General features: G+C 41.8%; 1 protein-coding gene across 1 annotated transcript in view; it reads left to right on the top strand.

Moving 5' to 3' along the window:
- Positions 1-23301, top strand: part of BASP1 (brain abundant membrane attached signal protein 1) — a 52482-nt gene extending 29181 nt beyond the window's left edge. The window contains exon 2 of the mRNA XM_082499468.1: positions 21695-23301. Within this exon, the coding sequence (XP_082355594.1) occupies positions 21704-22435 (732 nt within the window). The 5' untranslated portion in view covers positions 21695-21703 and the 3' untranslated portion in view covers positions 22436-23301. The remainder of the gene's footprint in view (positions 1-21694) is intronic.
- Positions 23302-23771: the final 470 nt, after the last annotated feature.

Below are 23771 nucleotides of genomic sequence, written 5' to 3'. Positions count from 1 at the left end.
TCTGGGTTCCTCCTTAGCGGCGCAGATGCGCTGCCGTTATGTGCTTCTCAGTGAAAGAGGCTGCATTAAAAATGACTTCTGTTACTGTTTAATGTACTGCAGCAAATGCTGCGTAGATCTGTAAATCAAGACATTTGTTCTTCATTTTTAGCAATGCCCTTTCCCTGAACTCATTTAATGAGACAGAGTTGTAAGATGTTTGTATGTTATCCAGCTGGACTGGGTGTGCGATTCTTGAACTCTGACTCTTGCTACATTCTCATTTTAAAGTGTCCCGTGTCAATAGATAGTGGCAGCTATACTCTTAAGGCAGCTTTTTTTTTCACATAATACTGCTCTAATGTTGGAAGCAGTGTAATAGACAGGAAAATGCCAGAGATTGAGAGAATTTGGGAATTTCTTTGTTACTGAAGTCCTTGACAGCTGTGTTTCATAAAAGTGAAGGGGCACTGTAAGTGGAGGGGGAGGGTAATGGGTAATTTATGAACCAAAATGTGACATACAGCAGAAGGTGATGTCGAAGAACAGAAGACTGTGATTTATTATCCCTGTTTGTCACAGAAAACATGCCCAGAAATCAGTTCCAGCATATAAATGTACGTTATGTAGTTATAGCAATACAGTTATAAAAGTAGTTATAGAGGCGTAGATTATTGCCTCTAATTTCAGATACCTGTTAAAATAAAAAAGAAAAAAAATATGTTGCTGAGTAACCGAACTATTTTGTATCTGCTGTAGATTAAACTCAAGGTGAGAATTTTTTCAACCCGTTTAACAATTTTTATTCCCCTTTTCTGCTGAATGTCGTAGCAAATGTAGATTGCTCAGATTCCTGAGTCAGCTATGCGTCTCAACCCAATGGCACTGAATAGCCGTTTACCAAAAATGAGTTAAGTATATTGCTTTTTTCTGTACGCTTTGCTGTTAAATTTCATTTGATGCCTTGCTGGGCCTAGTCTTGTGCGTTCAGACTGGGCCACTGCCTTGGTGACAGCAGGCACTTTGGGCAAGCCAGGCTTGTGTCCAAACAGATGCTGAGCTCCAGTGCTGGAGTTGCTACCACTGGTCTGAGAGCGCTTTTGTTGTTTGCTGTTTTGCTGCTTTGTTTTGGTGTTTTGCTAATGCTGTACCTTTCTTATCTAGTCCAGGACAGCATCTTACACCTATGTACCACAGCTAGTGGAATGGGACATTATCTGACTTACAGCTGTGGGTGGGGAGTACTTTTTGTTTGCAAGGACCCAATGGAAAGGGAGGCGAAGGCTGGTCTTGTGGCAGCATATTCTTGCTCTTTTTTGAGCATGAGAAGGATAGATTTCCTCTACATCCTTTTATCCAGTTTTCTGTTCTCTCTTCCATCCCTCTCCTCCCCTCCCTCACAGTGTAAAAATGAATCTCCTCCTCTGTGTGTTTTCATCTAGTGATGCGTTTTCATCTTTCATGTGGTCTTCTGCTTCATGCCAGTGCAGAGGAAGCAGGCAGATGCTGCTAACTGGTGCCAGGAGCAGGAGAAAGGGACACTTCCCATGCTAGACATGTACAGGAGAGCTTGGAGCCAAGGTGCTCTCTCATGGTACCAGAGAGCTAAGCAGCGATATGGGCCGTACTGACCCTGTATATAAGTTGCTTTGGTTTCTTGGTTGGAACAGAGGACATCTTGCCTTCTCCATGTGATGGTCCACACTACCCGGCGTGCCAGGATAATTTGCTGGATATTCCTTCAGTCAGCAACATGGTAACAAATGGAGGAAAGACAGTGGGAGGAAGGCGATCTGCCGTATTTCAGTATCCACCATAGAAGCGGAGAATAGACATCCTTTCTTCAGAAATGTTCTAAAGGGAAGAGGTTGCCCTTTCATCCTTCCCCTTCTCTTGCAAACTCCGTTGGACATAAAAGCTGTTTTGCTCTTTTACATTTGCAGAGGTTGACCTCAGAAGTACTCAGTGACATCCTAAAATGACTGCTAATCCTGGGGGCTGCAAAGATGCCTACCATTTGTCAGATACTTACACAACATTTGAATAATCAGAAAGGCATTAAGACCAATTTGGTAACCTTTTCCTGGCATTGCTTGTGACACGTTTGCAGTTAGACCATGCTCAATACGGGCAATGGCAGTGAGTAACTTAATTTTCTGAATTACAATAATTTCTCACACTACAGTAGCTCATGTTCTGGCTAGTGGTCTTAGTTTAAATGCGTGTTTTAACTTTCCTTGGTACCTTCAACTCTCAGATTCTATACATGAGCTTTTCTTGGCAACAATGCTTGTAATGTCCAGACTGGTTCCCTTATGCCTTAATATTTTTGAGATCTAAAACACTGCTCTAGAAAAGAATTAAAGCATAGCCTAGAATGAAAGAGCTATATACCAATTTTTATACCCCTTTTCCACGGAATGTAGTAGCAAGTATAGGTTTTTCAGACTTCTAGTACTGCTGTGCGCTGTGACCCAATGGTACCAAATAGTTATTTACAGCCGAGATGCAAAATCCTGTTGCTTCTCAGGGGAAAAAAAATGTAGGATTGCCTGCATTTTATTTTTCTTTTTGCATTTAAAGTAGAGTTGAAACTTTACATCTTGGGAGGATTTAGGTGGACAGGAATAATAACCTCCATGGACCTATTGTACCAAATTTATGCTAGTATCTGATCAGAGAGCAAGTCTTATTAGTGCTATAGAAACCTCCCAGCAAAATCGTGCTCCAGAACAAAGGTACAGCTTGGAGGTGTTCATACAATAATTGTATGGAAGTGTCTTCATCTAGATGTGGATGTTTCAGGCTGTGATTGGTTGTTCAGCCCACGGTGCCTATAAATCTGCATAGCGCCCTTGGGTGCTGGTGGTCTCTCAAATCGTAGCAAGATCAGCAATGGAGCATGGAACCTTTCGGAGCTGCAGGATTGCTGATCTCTCCAGGTGGGGCGTTAAATGGAAAACAAAACAAACACCTCTGTGATGCATTCCCATTTTCTGTGGAAAACCATCGATTGAAAATAAGCACAGATTGACAGGCTCAATGAAGTCCCCACATCTGAATGGGAATGTAGAGTGACATTTACTCTTTTTTTTTTTCTTCCATTTTTTTCTGTGCCTTTCCAGTACCAAATAAGAAAGGGAAAGAACACCTTTTTCTCAGATCTCATTACCTCTTTTACAGACTCCAGAATTTGCTTCCTGGTAAATTTAATCGTAGTCATGGTCTAATGTCTGTCTTTTTAACACAAGAATGTGTATATGCACAAAGTTGTTTTCCTGTTGCTCACTGTTGCTGTAGTCAAATATTTAATGAATTGTTGCATGTTTTTTGCAGCTGAGCATTCAGACTTTTGTTCCACATGCTTAATCACATGCGCTGAATCTTCATAAGCCCAGTGGTGCATTCTGCTCCACAGCATCGTGCTGAGGTGCTAGTCAAGGGGAGGCTGTAAATCTCAGCAATTTACAGTGGGGAAATGCTATTGTACCTTGCAAATATAACAAATGTGTTTTCGATAGCCTTCTAAACAATGTTTTAAAGTCATTAAAGCAGTCTGAGGAGGGTGACGCTCAGTCGAGAAGAGAGTTAATCGCTCTCGATCTCTACAAGCAGGTGGCCATGTACAACTGTAATACTTCTTTTCTTTGGCTGGTAGCTTGCAGATATTGATATCCATCCAGGTTTACCATTGATACTAATGTCTACCAGCTGCTGCTTGCTAGTAACTTGCTTTCTGGTAACTGAGGATCATATTTGAGTAACTGTAGATGTCATACAGTTGGGCTGCATATGAAACACTTGATTTTTGAAAAAAAAAAAAAAAAAAAAAAAAAAGTTCAATGTGAGGTTCAACAAAGCCAACTGGCTTCAGGGCCCCTGGTTCAGTATTCCTTGATCCAGCTTCTAACTTCATTTGTAGGGCTAGCAAACAGTGCTGGAGTCTCTCTGTCTCTCTCTCTCTTGTTTTTTTATTGAAAGAGAATTGGACTGGCAAATGCCTGGGATGTGATCAAAGATCCCAGCTAAATTTCACTCTCCTAAGTATAACACTTCGTATTTTAATACTAATTTGAAAGTACTGAACTACAGACGGTTGTTGCAGATTAACTTTTGTTTAGCCTTTCTAAATATTACTTTGTAGTTCTTCAAGTGAAACTGCAAAATTATTCTTAATGACATTGGCATTTTGTAAAGACTGAGTTCTTGCTTTGCACAGTTATCTATAGCTATCTTTGAGGGAAAGATCATAAGGAAAAATTCTCAAGAGCGCTTAAGTGGATTTTGAAAATGTAACTCATGAAAATAAAATTTGGAACTTAAAAAGAAGCGAGGGAACTCCCATCTCTTCTGCAATACTGAAATTGCACATTGATTTGTATCTGAATTATGTGGTATAGCAGATAATATCACCATGTTGCTCCAAACAAGTTTTAGAACTGCTTTTATTTCAATCTAGCCTGATAGTGAATAGTTATTTGCCAGTTGCTAAAAATAGGAGTGAGATAGGAAAAAAGATGGTCAAAAATATCCAGGAAAAACAGTTGAAATGGTCTAATAGGCAGCCAATTACAAATTCCCATGTTTTCATTTGCGGATTAATTCTATGCTATAAGTAACATAAATAAAATCAAAAGATTGTTAGAGTGCTCCAGCTGGAAAACCACTCAGAGCACCAAAAATACCAGTTAAGTGCAAACGAGCAAAGGAATTTATGTCAAAACACTCCAACAGCTCAGTAGATGGAGCGTAGATCATCTTGCAGTGATGCACTGTAGCTAGCTTACAGACAACAAAATTGTTTTCGACTTTTTCATTTTAAAGTTATTTTATTTTTTTTAGGACAATTTTGGATTCTCCATGTAGGTTTGAAATGGAAAAATTGTTGGAAGTGCCTCCTTTCTCTACCTGTGCTGATTTTGACAGGCTCCCATCGATGCACTTCTGACGGATCGCTTACCAGAGAGTCAGTTCTCCTCTTTTCCATCCACAGGTCTTCTGTCTTGCCTGTGGCCCGGATGTACAGTCCTTTATCGGGTTTATTTCAAATGGCGTTAGATGTCTTGACTCCTGAATATGTAAGGTTAACTTGTCAGAACAAAGCATGCTAAGGAGAAACTCTCACAGAAATTTTAAAATAAATTTAAAGAACCCTTGTATTTCTTGAATTTATCTGAATACCAGGCTAACAGGTATGAATAACTGAAATGAATTGACGGTATTTTTTTAATGAATGTTTCAGATACTTTTCTCTCCTTGCAAGCCTGCAGTGTTCCCAGCCTTAAGCATTTAAAATGAATGATGTCGTAAGAAACCATGAGACAAAAAAATGCCTTCTGGGTTTAAGAATCTTTCAGGACATTTTTTTCTAAAATAAGGATTAAAAAGGAAATCTTGGATTATTTTTGTAGGAAATACTAGAGCTGATGCTTTAAAAAAATTCCAAATACTCTGAGTTTATGATAAAATTATGAGCTGACAACTTACAAATATGAGTTCACAGAAACTGATTCATTTGAAACTGAGTGTCGTATGGTTATGATCCCATATTATTTAGTTACTTTAACCTCACGTCTTTCTCAGGCTAGGATCTTTAAGATTTTTTTGGCACACATACATAACATCTTTCCTGACGGGCCTCTGACAAATATAATAATGAGTGCAGTTTTCTTTTAGTTTAAAAGAAAAGAAACCCTCTTAATCTTTTTTACTTCCTCTGTAACACTTATTTGAACTTTTTTTCATGGAAATTATGCTTATTTTTGAAATAAATCCAAAAACTTTTTTTGCTCTTAAGTTTATTTGTCAACCTGTGACTACAAGATGGGTTGTGAACCTGCTCAGCAGATACTGATACGAGATTTTTTTCAAAAGCCTCGTGTTTACACAATTGCCACGGTGTAACCTCTGTCGAAGCGGAAGTCTCCGCAACAACGTGTGTATGTATGTCCTTCATCTACTCATAATGAAAAAAACAATTGCATCAAAATGTACATAAAAAAAATTACATCAGAGTCAATGGGTACAAAGTTAGAGGTTCACAAATTCAGTCTGTGACCGCCAGCCCACAGTGCAGTCCTCCGTAGCCGCTTTCCCCTCAGTGCAGGTACTAAGAACTGAGATCTACACGGCCATTCTTCATTCTCCTGATATTATTTACCTGGCCAAATTTGCTCTGATGATCTTACTTTACTTACCAAGGCTTCTGAAACTCCAGAGTACAGACTAGTTTGATTCAGACAGTGTGAAAACGGTGCTACTGAGGGGAATTTACCGAAACTTGTCACCCCTCAAATCCCTAATTCCTGCCATTCCTCGCAGATGATCCTTTCGTATCCAGCTCTGCTGAGCACCATCTCCAGCAGCGCCGTGTTGCTATGTCTATTTGATATTTAATCGCACATTTAAAGAAGACACTTCTAATTTTCATGACTTTCTATGACTGCAGTAATGTTTTGCTACAGCCCAGATCTGTATGTAGGAAGAGCAGCTTCTGCAGTATGTGACAAATATAACTCAGAATTTTCAAACTTGTGTAATCTTTAAAAAGGTCTTGGAAAGTTAGTGAAGCAGTTTAGAGCTTCCTCTTGTGTCTGTTCAAATTTGAATAATTGCTCCTGAAAGGGGTGCACCTAGTCAATAAACATAGCATAAACATAGCACCGACCATGATGTGTCAGTCCAACACTTGCAAACCCAATGCAAGCAGGTTAAAAGGGGTTTATCGTAGCTTTTCAAGCATTCATAATGTTCTGTTTAAGCAAGATTACTTTGTTCTCTTACATCTGTCTTTAATAAAGCACTAAGATGGCTGCCAAGCAGTAGCTTCATCTTTATCCAGCTGGATACACCTGAGCTTTCTTAGCTTGAGAAAAAATCCTTCTCATCAAGTGAACCGAAACTGAGCGAAATGTGCATATTTGGAACTATAAATCAAAATGTCCATGTACAGATGTTCTCAGCCTAGAGGCACAAATGCGAAGGAGCTTGGTTCCAGAAGGAGCTTTCAGCAATACTTGAAAATGTTCAGAGATGCTTTACAGCTCCATATTACAATATTGGCACAGTACTGTAAAATCTAGATGAGCGACTTGCTCATTATGCTATTTTAATATGTGCGATATAACGGTAAGCTTCAGAGACCGTAATTCAGTATAGCACCAATATGCAGAAAAACAGCCTTCTCTAACAGAGATTCGGGGTGAAGAAGTCAGTCATACGGTACGAGCTTGCTTTTCAAAGCAAGCAAAACCATCTCCAACCCTTTATAGCACCTGTTGGCATCAGGCAGAGATTTTCTGAGGATGAAAAGTGATATTATCCCATTTTGCAAAGGGGGAAGTTGGGCTACAAATGAGGCGACCTTCCACCCAACAGCAACTGGCAGAAACTGAGCGGCTTTTGGGCTCTTGCCTCCTCTGACCCAGATTGCTGTGGACCCCTGAAAACAGGAAGAAAGAGATATTCTTGTGATTTTGTACTATGTAACAGTCTTACTGCAGTAACATGTGTCTGCGTATGGGCTTTGGAAGGGAAGATCTTGTCTGTCAACAATTTTTGCCGTGGTACGCTTCGTACTGTGATACCTCCCAGAAGCTTAACCCAGGGGATATTGTCTCACTGCTTTAGGGTGGCAATTTCACCTCGAGAAGACAACTCCTGCACCAAATGGGCACGTTGTGATTTTAGGGATATGAGGCTGGTTCTTTACACTTGCAGATAGATGCGGAGCGGGGACAGGCTTCACACACGAAGCTAGGTGTGAATGGCAGGGTATGACGACATGTGATGGCGTGATGGTAGTTTTCCATGATTTATCTAAGTTGTCCCGAATAGAGAGAATAATTCCTTCTATATTTGATTTCTGTGTTTGAATGAAGTGGCTCATGTCAGATTTTGTCAGGAGAAGTGTGTGATATAAGACAAGTTTGCAGTCACTGGCGAGTAGCATAAGATCCGTCTTTTTAGTCCCATATATTCCCACAGAATAGACTTTGAAAAGAGATCATTTTTTAACCATTCCTTTGCAAAAACTAATAAACACTTAAATAGAAGACTTGCCCTTTTATAGTGAAGAATTGCTGAACTGAAAGCGGGCAGTGAAATCGGCCATTTATGGAAAAAGTTTTTTATTCTGTTTTATGTTTAAATCAGAATAAGCTTAACTGTGGTATTGCTTACCGGTTACCTGTGATTAAAAATAGAAAAAATCCAAGGGAGTAAAAGATTGTGGTAGGTAAGAGATTTAAATGAAGGTTTGAGGTTGCAAATGCCCTTAAAATAGTTACGTGTTTCTTGAGACATATTTCTTGATACTGGCTCACTTAGCATTTTCTGAAATAGCCTGAGACCTTTGAAAGTAATATTTCCAAATATGGATATGAGGCTTTTATGCACTTGAATCATATTTAGGTCTGGCCCCCTTGTTTGGAATGTGTGAATTTAGTGCTCAACTTCTGCGTGTGGGGGGATTACCCAGAAAACTGCAGTGAGCAGAACTGCGTACATGATTTCTGCAGAGCAGAATGTCTCTTGGCTTGTGACAGCCAACATCTGAAAGTTTATGAAGCGCAGCTCCTTCTCCCCAATTCCCAAGCAAATGAATTGCCAAACCCTGGGAGCCAGGGCTGAGACAGAGGGGCAGAGGCGTTCGCTCCATCCCCCTTCCTTGAGGGCATCCCACAGGGGACTGCAGGGGCCCTGTCCCACCAGCTGACCTGCTAGTGCAGGGAGGCCAGAACCCCCAAACTGAAGTGCTGCTCAGTCTGATCTTGCTACCTCACCAGCCAGGAGAACAGATTGCAAAAAACCTCTGGAAAAGCCAGTTATTGTCAGGAGTTTTGGCAGCTGTATTCTGTTAATGGCATTAAAATGAATTGATATCCCCATACTCCTTCTAAAATGTGGATGTCCTGGGGCGCGGATGGATTCCACGTAAGTGCTATTATGGGGGACAGCAAAATGGGCCCCCCGTGCTGGTTTGAATCATGGGCTGCTACTGAAATGTATTAGAGCTGGAAGAGCTAACAACACCATTCTAGTGGTATTTTTCTTTTTATTTATATCTCTGTCTTGAAAAATGAAAACCAATCTTCCATACTTCTCAAGCCTCTATTGCTTTGATAGACTTCTCTCATTTTAATCCTGAAGTAGCTCATTTATATTTTATAGTGATGTCTGCCTGTCGTCTTTGATTAGAATAAATAATTTTTCAAATAGCCATGGACTGAGAGCTCTTTAAACTGAAGGAGTGACTCTAAGAATTCTCTATAAATAGCTTTCTGTGAAGCATGTGGGCCTTGGAAAGTACTCTTTTCTCTGTTATATGGTCTGAGTTGACCCAACCTGCAAATTGGCATACATACAGCCTTGATGGAGGGCTAGTTTACATCAAGACTGATAAAATCTAAGGCAATTGATATGCATTCTGAACTGCAGAAATTGAATTGTGGCCATATTAGGTATTAATTACATTAGCTGTCACAAACCCCAAGTCTGCTTAATTGAGGGGGAGGGAAAGGGACTACATCCGACTCCACAGCTATGCCTGCAACGTTTTGTTTTTTTTTATTTTTTCATTTACTGCGTTTAAATTTGATAGCTCTAAGATGGACAGATTTCTTACTGATACTTAAATGGAAAAGAAAACCAAGCGATTTTATTGAAAGGAGGTATGCACCTGATCACCTTTCCTGTTTTCTAGTTTTCATTTCATTCCTGCTGCATTGTTTACCCTTCTCCTTTTTGGGTAGCTGCTAGCGTGGTAATGGTTCTGGCTGAGTAATTATTAAATCGGATTTCTGCCTTGCCTGGTTTGAACAGAAATCTCTTAGTGCAATTCATGGATTGCACTAGCTGCTCACTTTACATCTTGCCAAATGGACTCGTTAGCCTCCAGTCCTATGTAACCTTCCCTCTAGCAGAGCTGCTCAGCCATCCCAATGTAACACGAACCAAAACCAAGTAAAAGAAAAGAGAAAGAACAGGCAGTGAAGATGGCAGAAAGAAACTTAGGCAATCGGTCTACATCTGGGGGTCTTGAATCCAAGGTGACTTATCTGACAGCTTAACACAGGACGCGGTACAGCTTATTGGCTGGCATAGCTCTTGCTTTGGGATTATTTGGAACACTTCACATTTTCAAAATGGATTTCTCAAAGCAAGCCATTATTATTTTGGGACACAAGACAAAATTCTCTTATAGAGATTGGTTTTATTCTCCATCCCCCTCTGTCATCTTGCACTACTGAAACCAAAAAGCAAACTCTGCCGCTTTCCTCCCACCCATCAATGGCTGACTTTCAATATGTGTTAGCTTATTACCAAAATGTGGCACTGAAGGAGTGTCACAGGCTCCACACGACAGCATTCGTTGATGCATACCTGCAGTTCTTCGTCTGGGTCAAGAAATACAGCTCTTATTTCTCAAGTTTTGGAGAATATTGCCAGTCTTAATAAAAGACTTCCTAAGACGTCTCGGTATCTTGAACAGCTGTTAAGGGAGCGTAAACGAGTAGTGGTAAAAAAGATGGAGAGAGAGATTTGTAAGACAAACAGAAATCAGCGGCTTAATGCTCTTTGCTTGCCAGAGATTGTTGTGTACCGATCCCATGTTATTTTGATAATCCTCCCCTAGTGACTAAAGGGAAACTGGTAAGCCTGGTGGTTTGAATGTAATGCCTTGTTTGAAAAATGGAGGGGGGAAGGGAAAAAAGTCAAAATCCAGCACAGGCATGCATTCTAAATAAGATCAAAAAAAGAAAGCCTGGAACATGAGATTTTCTTTTGTGTTAGATGTATGCTGCTTCAAAAAACCACATATTGTGCTAGTGTGAGAACCAGGAAGTGAGAATGACCAAAGTGATACACTGAATATAATAGCCCAAGCTACAGCCTGGTGGAAAACGTATATGGCACAAGTGAACATCCGGGAACACGAACGTAAAAAGTTTTCCAAGACGTTGAGCATTTAGGCTTGCATTTCTCTCATTTCTTTTGGGCATATCTGTACTACAAGACCTTATTACAACAGAGCTGTGAGAAGCTGAGAGCTGATAAGGTGCCGACACCGATACTGTGGTCACGAGGAGGAGTTCTTTCTTAACAACATTAAAAATACTTGTAATTCAGCCCAAAGTCTTGCAGGGTTTAATTATAGGTAGTTTTGATGTTACGCAAAACATGACTTGACTTGTAGACATTGACTTCAGTACAGAATTTTCTGTTTCAAATGAAACTTTGTATGCAAGACTAAAAGTCAAAAGTGGTTATTCCAAGGATAAATGCAGCAGCTTTTCAAGAAGTCGGTGTAAAATACCCTGTAAGTGCTGCTGAGGTGGTAAGTAGCTTTTGTGTTGGTTGCTTGTGGGAGGTTAAATTCCACCAGAGGCATGATAGGTAATACTGTCCTAAAAGAAGACGTAAGCGTACTCAGCTTTCTCATGCAATGTTAAACCCGCAGGTATTTTCAGAATAACGTTTCAATTACTAATTTAACTGTCATTAGCAGTTGGGTATTAACTGGAGGAAAAAATTCGTTTAGTCCCGTGACTCTTGCATAGACCTTAATTTCTGAGCAATGCTGTTGGGATGGTCAGGGCTGAGGTTATGGGAGGGGTGGGCACATCACCAGTAACTGAAGCAGCTGCATGTTTTGTGAAAAAGGTTCGGGAGAAGAGAACTGTGGGTGCTTTTTTAAAATCAACCAACCTCTTCTAATGGCTAAACCTGAAGCTGTGGTCCCTCCTGGAGCATCAAGTGGATGTGCGATCATTTCCTTTTGAGGAAAGGCTGCAGCCGAAACAGATAAAAGCAGACAGAGAATGTGTTAACTAGATCCTAAATCTTAAAATACTTCAATAGTTAGTTAATGGAATAAAGGAGCCAACGATAAATACTTCATTTCAATTGCTAATTCTTTGTTTTGCTGAGTAAACTAGATACAGCGCATTTTGGAAGGAAGCGCTTGCAATGCTCTCGTGAACACCAGGATGTGCGCCCCAGGGGAGAGTGCTGCGTTCGGTGGATGGCGGCTGGTCTTGCTTTCCTGTTTTCCCCCTTTCTGTGGTGCAATTGTGGAATCACGTGCTGCAGGCAGAGATGGTGTGCTGCAGTCCATGCGGCTTTTATTTAAAAAAGAAAAACAAAATCGAGAATTGGATTTGGCTCAAAATTATAACTGTGGTTTCTTTGCCTGTAGTGAGGGTGCCGTGCAAACAGAAGAAGCAAAACACATAGTCTGAGGACTACCATGGTCTACGATAGGTCTGAGCTGTCTCTAAGACTCCTCTTCCTAGCTATAGGATGTTTTCTGACAGCCGGGGCATACACCTGGTGCTTTTTCCAGGGAGCAGCACCATAAGCAGCCTAGAGATGGGAAAGAAAAATGCTGAAGAATTTAGGAGTCACTCAGAGAAATCATTTTCCAAGTAAAACTGGCAGTTCCGAGATTTCAAAGTGAATGTATCCGTTTCTGACGGCATACTGTAATTTATAGTATAAAGTTGATTAAAACTAGTCTGACCAGTTAAATGGGCATTAAAGTAATACAGGTTTTTTAAAGTGTGGAATGTTAAACAGATAACATGTAAATGTAGATCCCCATAAATAATTGTCTCCAGTGACAGTTCCCTAATTAAGTACCCTAGGGCCTTTTTCAAAAAGTGAATGTGGGTCTCCATGTCCTTGTTAAGGAAATGGCAGGTAAGTTTACTATTTATGCAAACAGTGACCAAGAACATTTGCTATGGAAGAAAACACGTAAATGATGATTATACAGTAATTTCTTTTTTTTTTTTTTTTTTAACAGAAAACATGAATTTGAAACCTCTTCATGTGCCTCATATTGTATGTTCTTTGTTCAGGATGAGGCTAGAGAAATATAAGCTATAGGTGTTAAGCTTGAAAAAATTCCCTTTCCTGGTGTGCAGTCCCTCCAGGAAGAAGGTCTTCCCACATCTGCTCTTCACTAGGATTATAGTGTGGAGGAGGCTAATATTTTCGTTGCTTACTAGCATCTGACTGTTACATTTGTGGAGTCTCTCTTCTGCAGACACCCAAACCAGTTCAGGGGTCTGCAAGCCCAAGCGTATTTGTGGTACTGAGCTCCACTATAGAGATAGCGCTGGGGGGACAAAATTCAAGCATCATACGAATTAGAAGGAAATCGTCCCATTATCTAGGCTTTTATCACCTCGCGTGTTTTTGTAATTAGACATGGTGGTGGTGTCTTCAGTATTTGAGGGAGGCAAAAAGTGGCTGGCCATAATTGGAATAATATGTGTGGAATCTCGCCTCTCCCTCGGCTGTGCATGTTCCTGGGACCTGAACAGTTTGAAAGATGTGGGTAATAACCACTGCTGAATTTTGCACCATTTCCTATTTAGGAACTTAATTCTAGGATGCGGATTAGAAAGCTTTGGCTAGTGTAAAATACCTATTAAACTGCTTCCTGGGGAGTCAAAACCCCCAAAGTGACGTGGCAACTTAGAAAGAATAAGGAGGAGGCACACGCTTATATTTTTCACTTAGTCTTTCGGGTTATCTTGAAGCCTGCAAACTGTTTCTACCAGAGGTGTTCTTGTAAAATTAATCTCAGTCTCTGCAAAACAAGTGTTTACAGAAGAGTTTCCCCTTCCAACCGTGTGCCTAACAATAGTGTGATTAAGATCTCGGTCTGGGGCAGGCTGACTTTTGGCTGCCTGCGTGTACCTGCACGAGCATGTCTGCAAGCTGCTTTTATTATTCAAAAAAAAAAAGAAAGTATGCAGTTAGTCTGAATATAGGAGAAATGCTTTGAACGTGAGCTGGGTCTCCAGTCTGAAGGAAGGCTGGTAGACTGAACGGGGTGGATGAGGCAAACAGAAATTGATGGCAGCATTTTTAATTTAAGCAATCAGAGCATTGGACGAACTGAACACAAGGCTGAGCAACACGTGCACTGCACTGTAAAAATAACCTATTTGATGCTTCTTCTGTGCTCAGTTTTTAATATGGCTTGTGTTTCTGTTGTAAACGATGCAAAACAGCCTTGCAGGAGCTGCCAGGGGTGGCACTGGAGGCACCAGCAGTTGCATCTATGCTGCTGGGCAATGTAACGTTGTGTTGGATCACTGAAAAAAACACCAGTTGTAGCAAAACAGTGCGATTCCGATTTGAAACCAGCAATAGGAAAGTATCAAATAATGCTAACACCAAAATGGACCAGCCGTAGACACTCGTCTAAGGAGAATAGGGGTGATATTATTCCTGCCCGTATTGGCTGGTCTAATAAAAGACGTTATTTCTGCCTCCGAAGCACAGCCTCGCCCGGGGAGAGCGGGGAGCTCGCACACAGCAGAGCATTTCTTCCGTGCCCCTTGTTGACTCAGGAGGGCAAGACTGGTCCGTGTTCTGCTCATGTTTTCTGCAAGATGGCTTTGTAGCCGGAGGAGCTAAGGGGGTATCGGCTTAGAGAAATGAGGTGTATTCCATTCGGGAGCACGCTCCTCCAGAGCGGCGCTGCAGCACACAGGTCAGCACTTCACCAAAGTGGCTTTAAGACAGGGTGACACACACAGAGACTGCATAAGGCAGTACCTTGATGTATTTGTTTCCCCAGACCCTCCTACAGCTAAAGTAGTGCTGGTGTCTGACCAGAGTCAGACTGGGTAGCGGCTCTTCAGTCACTCTGTGTCCCCAGGTTCTTCAGCTGTACAGGCCTCCGGGTCAGGAGGATGCAAATCCAAAGTCTTCAACAGTTGCTTTCAATGTAACCCACAAAATCTTCATCCCCCTTTGATCAAATAGTGGATAAATTTTATTTTTTATTCAGGAATTCTGCCTAGCTAACTAGCTTTTTTCCACTCGGCGTGCAAAGACGAATTACAGGTGCGGAGTGCTTGTGGTCTCAGGTTGACGCTAAATGAATTGATAGTTTTGGCAAAACTTTTGCCTGTAATAAAACTGCTGGTCTTCATTCCTAATAGGTTCCTAATTGATGAATTAATACATACCTCAGAGATCAAGTATTTCACAGGAATCTTAGTAATATCTCAGGTACAACTTTTTAATTTGCTCTCAAAATAATTGTCACGTGATTATTAACTTTTCTGATAACTTGCTGTATTATTAGCAGTTACGCTTCTCAGATGAAACAGTTAGTCATGTCCAAGTTCTTAAATAGCCAGGCACAATATTCTATCAGCCTGCACTGTGCTTAAATTATAATAACTCTCATAATTGGAGTCTGTTACCAATGACCATAATTTAGATATATTAATGACAAATGGTCCATATTAAAAAAAAAACCACATCATCCCTCCCATTTTGTGTGTTTTACATGTCCCCAGGAATTTTAAAAGAATATAAAAAGTGAAGTTCCTCTCTTTTTAAAAAAAAAGAAATTTGCACCAAATATATTCTGCTTTTCAGCAGATGAAAATAGAACTGAAATCTGGCTGAGAATTAAACCCTTAGACTTGGCAATATTACTTCTTAGAGTTCCTTTACTGGCTGCATATTAAAAGAAGACAGGACAGTGCCAAAATTGGAATTGCCTTCTTTTAAAGATCAAGGTTAGAAAATCAAGTGAGCGCAATTTCTGTGTTTTAAGCATTCACTGTTCTTTTACTCTATACTCCTTTACTAAATCTTGAGAATAGCGAGGCTTTGGAGGAAGGAGAGGAGGCACAGTAGTTACAGGGCTGTGCACGTGCTGAGGGATGGAGAAAAAATTATCTGTGGTCCACAAAGAAGTCAGCACAAGTGCCAAGGTGAGATGTTCCCAGTTTATTATTGTGTGTCTCACAGCAATAAACACACTGAATTGTTCCGTGTTCAGGACTCAGCCTGAACAGCCAGGGCATGTGGAGACCACAGCCCGTGTTCGTTGTGTGCATCTAATGAACCAGCACCTAATGAACCAGCTACATGTTACCCATGTAGCTGCCATGTGAAGGCGGTGTGCTGCTCACAGCCCTCCAGGCGCCGGGTGGCATGAGGGCACAGCTGTGTGCTGTAAGCCATCTCTGTCTCTTCTCTTGGGAAGGGAGAGGTGGTCAAGTGTGGTTTTCCTGCTGCCTCTCTCCCTTGCACCGGCGCCACAACCCACCCGAGTGTAGGAGAGACGGTTCCCATCACTGCCCTGAAACATAAGGAGCACAGAACGAAAGGGGAGGGGAGGGGAGGAAAAAGGAAAAGAAAAGGAAGGGAAGAGAAAGGAAGGAGAAAGGAGAGAAGAAAGGAGAGAAGAAAGGAGAGAAGAAGAGAGAAGAGAAGAGAAGAGAAGAGAAGAGAAGAGAAGAGAAGAGAAGAGAAGAGAAGAGAAGAGAAGAGAAGAGAAGAGAAGAGAAGAGAAGAGAAGAGAAGAGAAGAGAAGAGAAGAGAAGAGAAGAGAAGAGAAGGTCACTACCACTGAGGTGTGAGGAGGCATGAATCTGAGTGAGACATAGCATTTCTGTTCTCTTAATTCCAAGTAATGTCAGAGTTAAAGAAAGATGCGTGAGGATAATTGAGAAAGAACAGAAAAACATGGCTTTGTTGCTAAAAGACAAGGCTAGCGAGTTTAATTCCATCTAGGGGTATGCTACAGACATCTTCTAATATTAACCTGGTAAACTGATTGACCTGGGCTGCTGAGATAGGAGTGTCTCTGAGAGTGCGTGTGTGTGTGTGTTTGTAATGGAATGCATGAAATTGTACTGGATATTTTGAAAAGTAGTAAATTTTTTTTTTTCTTTTATAAAAGTTTCAGGAGATCTTTTGAAAACTGTGTCTGGAAATTCCTTGTTTCCTTAAGTTCCTTTATAAAAACTTGCCTATTTTTTTTCTTTTTTTAAACAGAGGTGTAGGGTGAATCAATGAAGTACAGAGATGTAATGGTTTCTTCAAGATCTTTTTATTTATTTTGAGCAGCTGGGGGGTTGGGGCAGTTTCTGGGATCCATATTTCCTTTCATTTGGAATGTTGAAACTCTGCCTTGGGAGGGATGTGCATTTTACAGCTCTTGTCCGCAGGCGATGTGAGATAACTCATGCCTGGGAACAGGCTTGTGCAAGGGCTACTTTGGCCTGACCCACCTCACGTGCCTCCCTCGCGCTGAAGGCAGCGGGGTTTCAGGACATACCTATTGTCTTCCCAAACTGTTTTTTCTGGAGTTGGACTGAGCTCCCCACACTTTGTGTGAAGTGGAACGGGACCTTTGGAAGCGTAGCTTTGGCAATCAGTCTATGGTAATACACAGGTGATATCTGTGTTTCTGTCCTTTCCTGATGCGCTGGCTGTTTGCTGGGCTGAGAATGAGGGGGATAGCAAATCCGTTCCTGTAACAGCCAGACCCTTTCATGGGACGTGCAAGTATATGCTAAATGAAATGTTTAGAAATTTATAAGCACATCAGAAATCTAACTGGGCAGACAAATCTTTACTGACAAACAAGAGACATCGTAAGAGTCCAATTCTAGGGACTTTTTCAATATAGAAGAACAATTTGGAATATAAAACTTCGAAATCATATTTCTTTTCCCGAACTGTACAAATATATGCTGCCTGTGTTCCAGGGACTCATCTCCATCAGATCACCTGTTTTCAGGTGTAAAATCTGAAATGTTCTGTGAGTTCTTCTTCCTGCTGTATTATGGTCTTATGGACATTAACTTTTTTGACACAGTTATCCCAGGAAATCCTGATTATCATGAATATTCAGTTTTCAAAGTGTTTAACATGATCTAGGTGACCTGTAGATGTGATATTTTGTAATACAAATATAGCCAGATTAGTTCTTCTATACAATAAGAAAGATACCTATGCAAGCTCTTCACTTACCTTCCTGCTTTCTGCAGGAAAATGGAAACTTCAGGATGAGCGCAATGAACAGCAGCTCTTAGAAACTGAAGGAGTCCTTCCTCCTGTAGTAGAAGTCCTCTACAGTGGTCTCTGGATTTGTTTCTTCTTCCATGAGAAGAGCAATACAGTCAAAGGATACCAAGCACACTGAGAAGCAGATGAAGTCTATTATGACTTCAAAGTGTTGTATTTAACCTTGTTCTTCTGAAGCACTGGTCTGCCAACCGGTGCATCAAAGTTCCCTGAAAGTGACTGATGTGTTCCAACTTCATATAAAAAATCTGACTCTAGACTGTCTCTCTCTGGACCCCTTTCTGTCCAGTAGCGAAGAGGCACAGCCATCAAATGCTGTGCCATTTGACAGGAAAGGTGCTCAGCACCAAAATTATCAAGGATTTTCCTTTTGGACATGTGTGCTACAAGTGCTTTGCAGTCAGCTGGTGGCTGCTAGAGCTAGTTCGAAACCACTGCGTGTCAATGGTAGCGCAAAAACTGGAGCCATACTGGGTTTTAACGTGTATGTTAAATATTTGTAGGCAAGTTTTTTTCCTGGGTCTGTCATTCACGAGGTGGACGCAATGGTTATGAGGTTAGGGAGAGGCAGGGGAAGTGGGAGAGGCTGAGCAATGGAGCCAGGGCCGTCAGTCTCACTGGGACAGACAGGGCACCTCCTTTTTGTTAGGCTTTAGTCCTTTGCGGGGGGTTGCCGGGGGGGAGCAAAAAGGTCTGTACTCCTGCAAGTGTTAATATGTAGGTAGCAATACAGAGTGGATTTAACACCGTATGAATACATACCTCAATGATTTAATGCACTTTACTGTCTGTTTCACTTGTGAGACATTTCACTGAGATTCACTTTCACGTGGCACCAGGCAAGATTGTCCCTGCAAGAACATCCAGCTCAGTCACAGAGATGGTGAAGCGGCTTGATCTACGTGCTACTTTTCTTCCAGGTGTAGCTGGTTGTAATTTTAAGATCGTGTTTGAGGTCTGCTTTGTGTCTGCTGCACCCTGAGACTCTTCACTGTGGACGGTCCAGAGCTGTGTTTCAGCCACAGTGAAGGTGGGACAGGGAGTAGGTCAGCATCCGATTGAGGCAGTGGAGCACGTGGGGAGCTGTTTCTGGAGAACGTGACAGAGGAGCCCGGATACGTTATCGGGAGGCTGGGGAGAGGAGGAGGAGTATTTGTAATTCAGACATGGGGGGAAAGGAACATCGTAGCATTGCTGCCTGCAGGGCTGGGTGATGACCCTGATATCACTGTGCTTTTGCGTGATAGCCCGGCATAGCTATTATGATGATGATCTAGGCGGCTTTTAAACAGGGAGATGTGAGATTCGGTGTCACAGAGAGTGAATCTGTTCTGTTATAAAGCAGTTGAAACTATGCTGGAAGGTGGCAGTCCATTTGCAACTGTAAATATTTACTAATAGAGCGTAATGATAGTCTCTGAACCTCTTCCACATCTTCTGCTCCAGTATCTTGAGCCAGCTGGCTGTGATGCAAATTGAGACACAGCGATTTCACAGTGTACCTCCGAGCAAAGACAGTGCATGATTCTTTTCATAGTTTGGGAGCGCACGTCTCATACACATGCTTCTCAGCTTATTAAAGGTCCTTTGGCATACGCATTCTGCAGCCGGCTGTATCTGACGTTAAAAGCTTTCTGTGGATGAAAATATAAATTGTGGTGAGTTACTACTAGCCACGAAACAGCTAAATCTGGAAAAATACAGAAGACGCAGCAAATGAAACTAGGCTTGCAGTACCTGGGCTTTGCTGGGAAACAAATACAGGCTTAATTAGGGATTGCAAATTGGGATACACACATGACTTCCGTAAAAATCTCTGATCCTGCTGACTTGCAAAACCCCTTTCAAAGTATTTGCTTGTAACTGTACATAAACAATTATCTGGAGCAATATTTATGGAGTAGTAAGAAGCCTGTAAATTTGTCAGATAACAAAGTAATATCTGTAGCCTGCCCTAAATACCTAAAAATCTGGTATCTCAGCCATGAAGGCAGAGATTAGATTGCTCAACTGTGGCTCTGTGGAAGTTAATCCTTTTATTGCTGTTCCCCATAAAATTTCAGACAGCAAAGTAGTGTTTCAGTAGCATTACATTACCATTTTGCAGGGCTGTGTGCTAACCCTTCAGCAGTATTTGCAAATCGTTGTTCTGTTTGAGACCTGAAATCAGAAAGGTCTCTGCTGACCATATCTCATTTTTGCCCAAGACACGTGGAAAGTCTGTTGTTGGGCTGTGCCTGGGCCTTGTATCCGTGTTAGCAGAAAATCTACTGAAAGGCAGCTAGTTCTTAGTGGTATTTAAAATTATTTAATATTCAGCCTTCTATGAGCACTCCTATGAACTTTCACTGGTTTGTAGTCACAATTTTGGCAAGTGTGTGAAAAATATAGGGCCTATAAGTCTATCTGCCTTTGGAAAACAGAAAATTAGAATGATTCATCTCCCTTGTAGAAGCTCTTAAATTGAACATTGGTTTGATGGTACTTTGAAAAAAAACACCTTCTCCTATTTTCAAGTAGTACAAAACTAGGATTTGTTTTATCTTAATCTTTCATTGAGTGTGAATGATGTATTTGTTTTAGTACCAGAAGTGTATATTTTTAGCCAGTCATAGAGATTTTCATGTTCATTAATGACCCAATGTAATCTGCAAGTATCTCCTGTTTTAATAGACAAAGTTTGCTTTGAAGTACAGTGATTTTGTATGCTCTTAGTTAAGACTCTCACACGAAGGGTATATAAATACTGATATGGTTACACACGTGCTCAACTTCTGTTAAACTACTGAACCGTGTACCTGATCACTTGTCATGCTTGGAAACCATGACCAGAGGCTACAAAGCACATACCCCTCTTTCTCCCTCCTCCCCCCCCCCCCGCCCCTATTTTTTATTGCATCGTGCCACGTGCCACATGTAAGCTCGTAGTCAGAAGTGCCCGTATTTGTTTCTGTTGTCTTACCGGTTTGTCGCAGGCTTGCTGTGTTTCAGGCTCTTGTGTTGCCCATCCTGCGGCGGGGGGCTGTGAGGCGCTGCCGTGTGCGGGAACGCGGGGCTAGTGGTGGGCGATCCCTGTGGGAGCTGCGGGATGGGAAGGGGCTGGGTGGGGGCTCCGTGCATGGGGACGTCCCTGCTTAGGAGCTGCTCCTGCTTCCGTGGTACCTGCAGCCCTGTGGGTGAGGGAGGCACATGCTCCTGTCCTCTGGGTAGCATCAACCCTGCAGACAGGCTGTAGCTGGCTGTGTGGGTAACAGGCGGTGAGAGTGGAGTAAGTAGATGCAGTCTTCTGTCTTACGGAGAACATCAGCCTTCTCAGTGACTCTAGGCTTGCTTTTCTTTTTCCAGACCTCAATGAAAAGCTTGTTCATAGCCTTTGCTAGAGTGATAGTGGACTTGGTGTTAGCCAGGGACGGATGCCAAGATTGACAGTCAAATTCGGTTTGTGCCCAACCTGAACATAAATATGGCTCTTTTCCACTTCCACCCTTTATTTCCCTTTCTCAGGACACAAGAGACTGTGATGTATGCTAGTCCTCCATCATTTTCTTACTCCCTCCACTCCTTCCCCCCTCAAAAATAACCAGGGGTAGAGGGTTTCAGAGAAGGGCTGTTCATGGGGGGATGTGGCAGAAGAGGGTTCGCTGACTGAAATGCTGCAGGGCTGAGCGGGATGTAAGCTCAGCGGCAGGGGTGCTCAGTAGCGTCAGTGCGTTCAGCCGATAACGTCTGACCGAACCCGTTGTAGTCTCCTTTTCAAGGAGCCGGCATCAATTTTTCTCTCGCACCTCATCTGATTGTGATTCTCTCAGTGATAAATGCCGGGCTTTGGGTAACCACCTCCTTCTGTTTTCTGTTACAGAGCTCCAACATGGGAGGCAAACTGAGCAAGAAGAAGAAGGGGTACAGTGTCAATGATGAAAAAGCTAAAGACAAAGACAAGAAGGCTGAAGGAGCAGCAACTGAGGAAGAGGAGACTCCAAAGGAGGCTGCGGATGCCCAGCAAACCACAGAGACCACAGAAGTGAAGGAGAACAACAAGGAGGAGAAGGGCGAAAAGGATACTCAGGTCGCTGCCAATAAGACGGAAGAAAAAGAAGGGGAGAAGGAGAAAACAGTGACCCAGGAAGAAACCCAGAAACCAGAACCGGAGAAGTCAGAGTCTGTTGTCGATGCGAAAGTAGAGCCACAGAAGAGCAGCGAACAGGCACCCAAGCAAGAGGAGCCGACTGCAGCCTCTGCTCCCGCTGCCAGTAGCGAAGCCCCCAAAACTTCTGAGCCTAGCAACGACGCAAAAGCTTCCCAGCCTTCAGAAGCCACAGCTCCCAGTAAAGCAGATGACAAGAGCAAAGAGGAAGGGGAAGCCAAAAAGACTGAGGCTCCCGCAGCGCCTGCAGCCCAAGAAACTAAAAGTGAAGTGGCCCCAGCTTCAGACTCAAAACCTAGCAGCAGCGAGGCTGCGCCTTCTTCCAAGGAGACGGCGGCGACAGCAGCACCTAGTTCCACTGCTAAGGCCTCGGACCCTGCAGCCCCACCAGAGGAAGCGAAACCTTCTGAAGTTCCAGCGACTAATTCGGATCAAACCATAGCAGTGCAAGATTAAATTGGACAGCCTGTTGAAACAACCACTTAAAACAACCTGTGTCTTTTTTTTATTTTTTCAGCTATACTAACTCGTTTCAGATCTGAAATAACAAATATGTATTGCCCAGAAAGAAAAGGAGAAAAAAAAAAAAAAAAGAAAAAATGAAAAGGATGTCCCATCAAGTTGGGAGGGAGGGAGGGGGGAGAATCCAAATAGTATTTTTGTGGGGAAATATCTAATATACTTTCTGCCAACTTGACACAAGTCCTGGATTAAAAAAAAAAAAAAAGTAAAATAAATGGATGTCTGAAAGTACAGCACATCTTTTGTATCTGAACTGCTGTAAATGCACTCCACCAATGTATCAAAATCTTCTTTTTGTTCTGTAATGGGGTTTGGGAGTGATGCGTTTGATTCTGCCCACTGGGTTTGTGCCAAGGCAATCAGATCTTTATGAAAGCAGTATTTTCTGTGGTTTTTTTATTTACAGCCTTTCTTATTTTGATATTTTTTTTATGCAGTGGATGAATGCCAACTTTCAGACAAAACCCACTTAGCTGTCCACATATTTCTCAATGCCAATCCTCCAATTCTTCCTCTCCAAATATTTTTTGGGAGTAAAAAGCATTCTCATCCTACTTAGCCTACCTAGATTTCTCATGACGAGTTAATGCATGTCCGTGGTTGGGTGCACCTGTAGTTCTGTTTATTGGTCAGTGGAAATGAAAAAGTCTGCGTTCATTGCAGTTCCAGTTTCTCTTCCATTCTGTGTCACAGACACCAACACACACTCATTGGAAAACAAATGAAAAAACAAAATGTACAATGGATGCATTGAAATTATATGTAATTGTATAAATGGTGCAACAGTAATAAAAGTTAAATAATTTAAAAAATATAAAAGTGTAAAGACTGATTAAATCTTCACTTTTACCTCCTGGGAAGTAGGCAAAGGAGACTCTTACGCTTAGAGAAGGAGTGCTACATCTGGGGCTGTTCACTCGCCTATTTACAGTGAAGTGGAGGCAAAGAAAGAACTATATCAACCTCATGATCCTAGAAACATGCTGCCAGAAACTCCTGCTTCAACAGCCACAAGCACTCAGAGGTGAGGTTTGAAGAAGGAGCACATCTTATGTATATTTTATCCCAGGCGATGTAGAAATGGCTTTTGCCTGCCTTAACATGTGAAAAAAAATGCTCTCTTGCTATTTTAAAGAGCCAGCGGCATGCTGACTGGGTTTTAACTGGAAGTAAGACAGTGGATTTGATAAACTGATCTTTTAAAATGAGGCAATTAAATTTAATCCTAGTCCTATTAAAATATTCCTAGTGCTGACACACTTTATTCTTT

This window comes from Vanellus vanellus (assembly GCF_965231255.1).
Source record: "Vanellus vanellus genome assembly, chromosome: 2".
NCBI classification, from domain to species: Eukaryota; Metazoa; Chordata; class Aves; order Charadriiformes; family Charadriidae; genus Vanellus; species Vanellus vanellus.
Note: the sequence above shows the minus strand (reverse complement) of the source record. Positions and strands in the feature narration are given on the sequence as shown.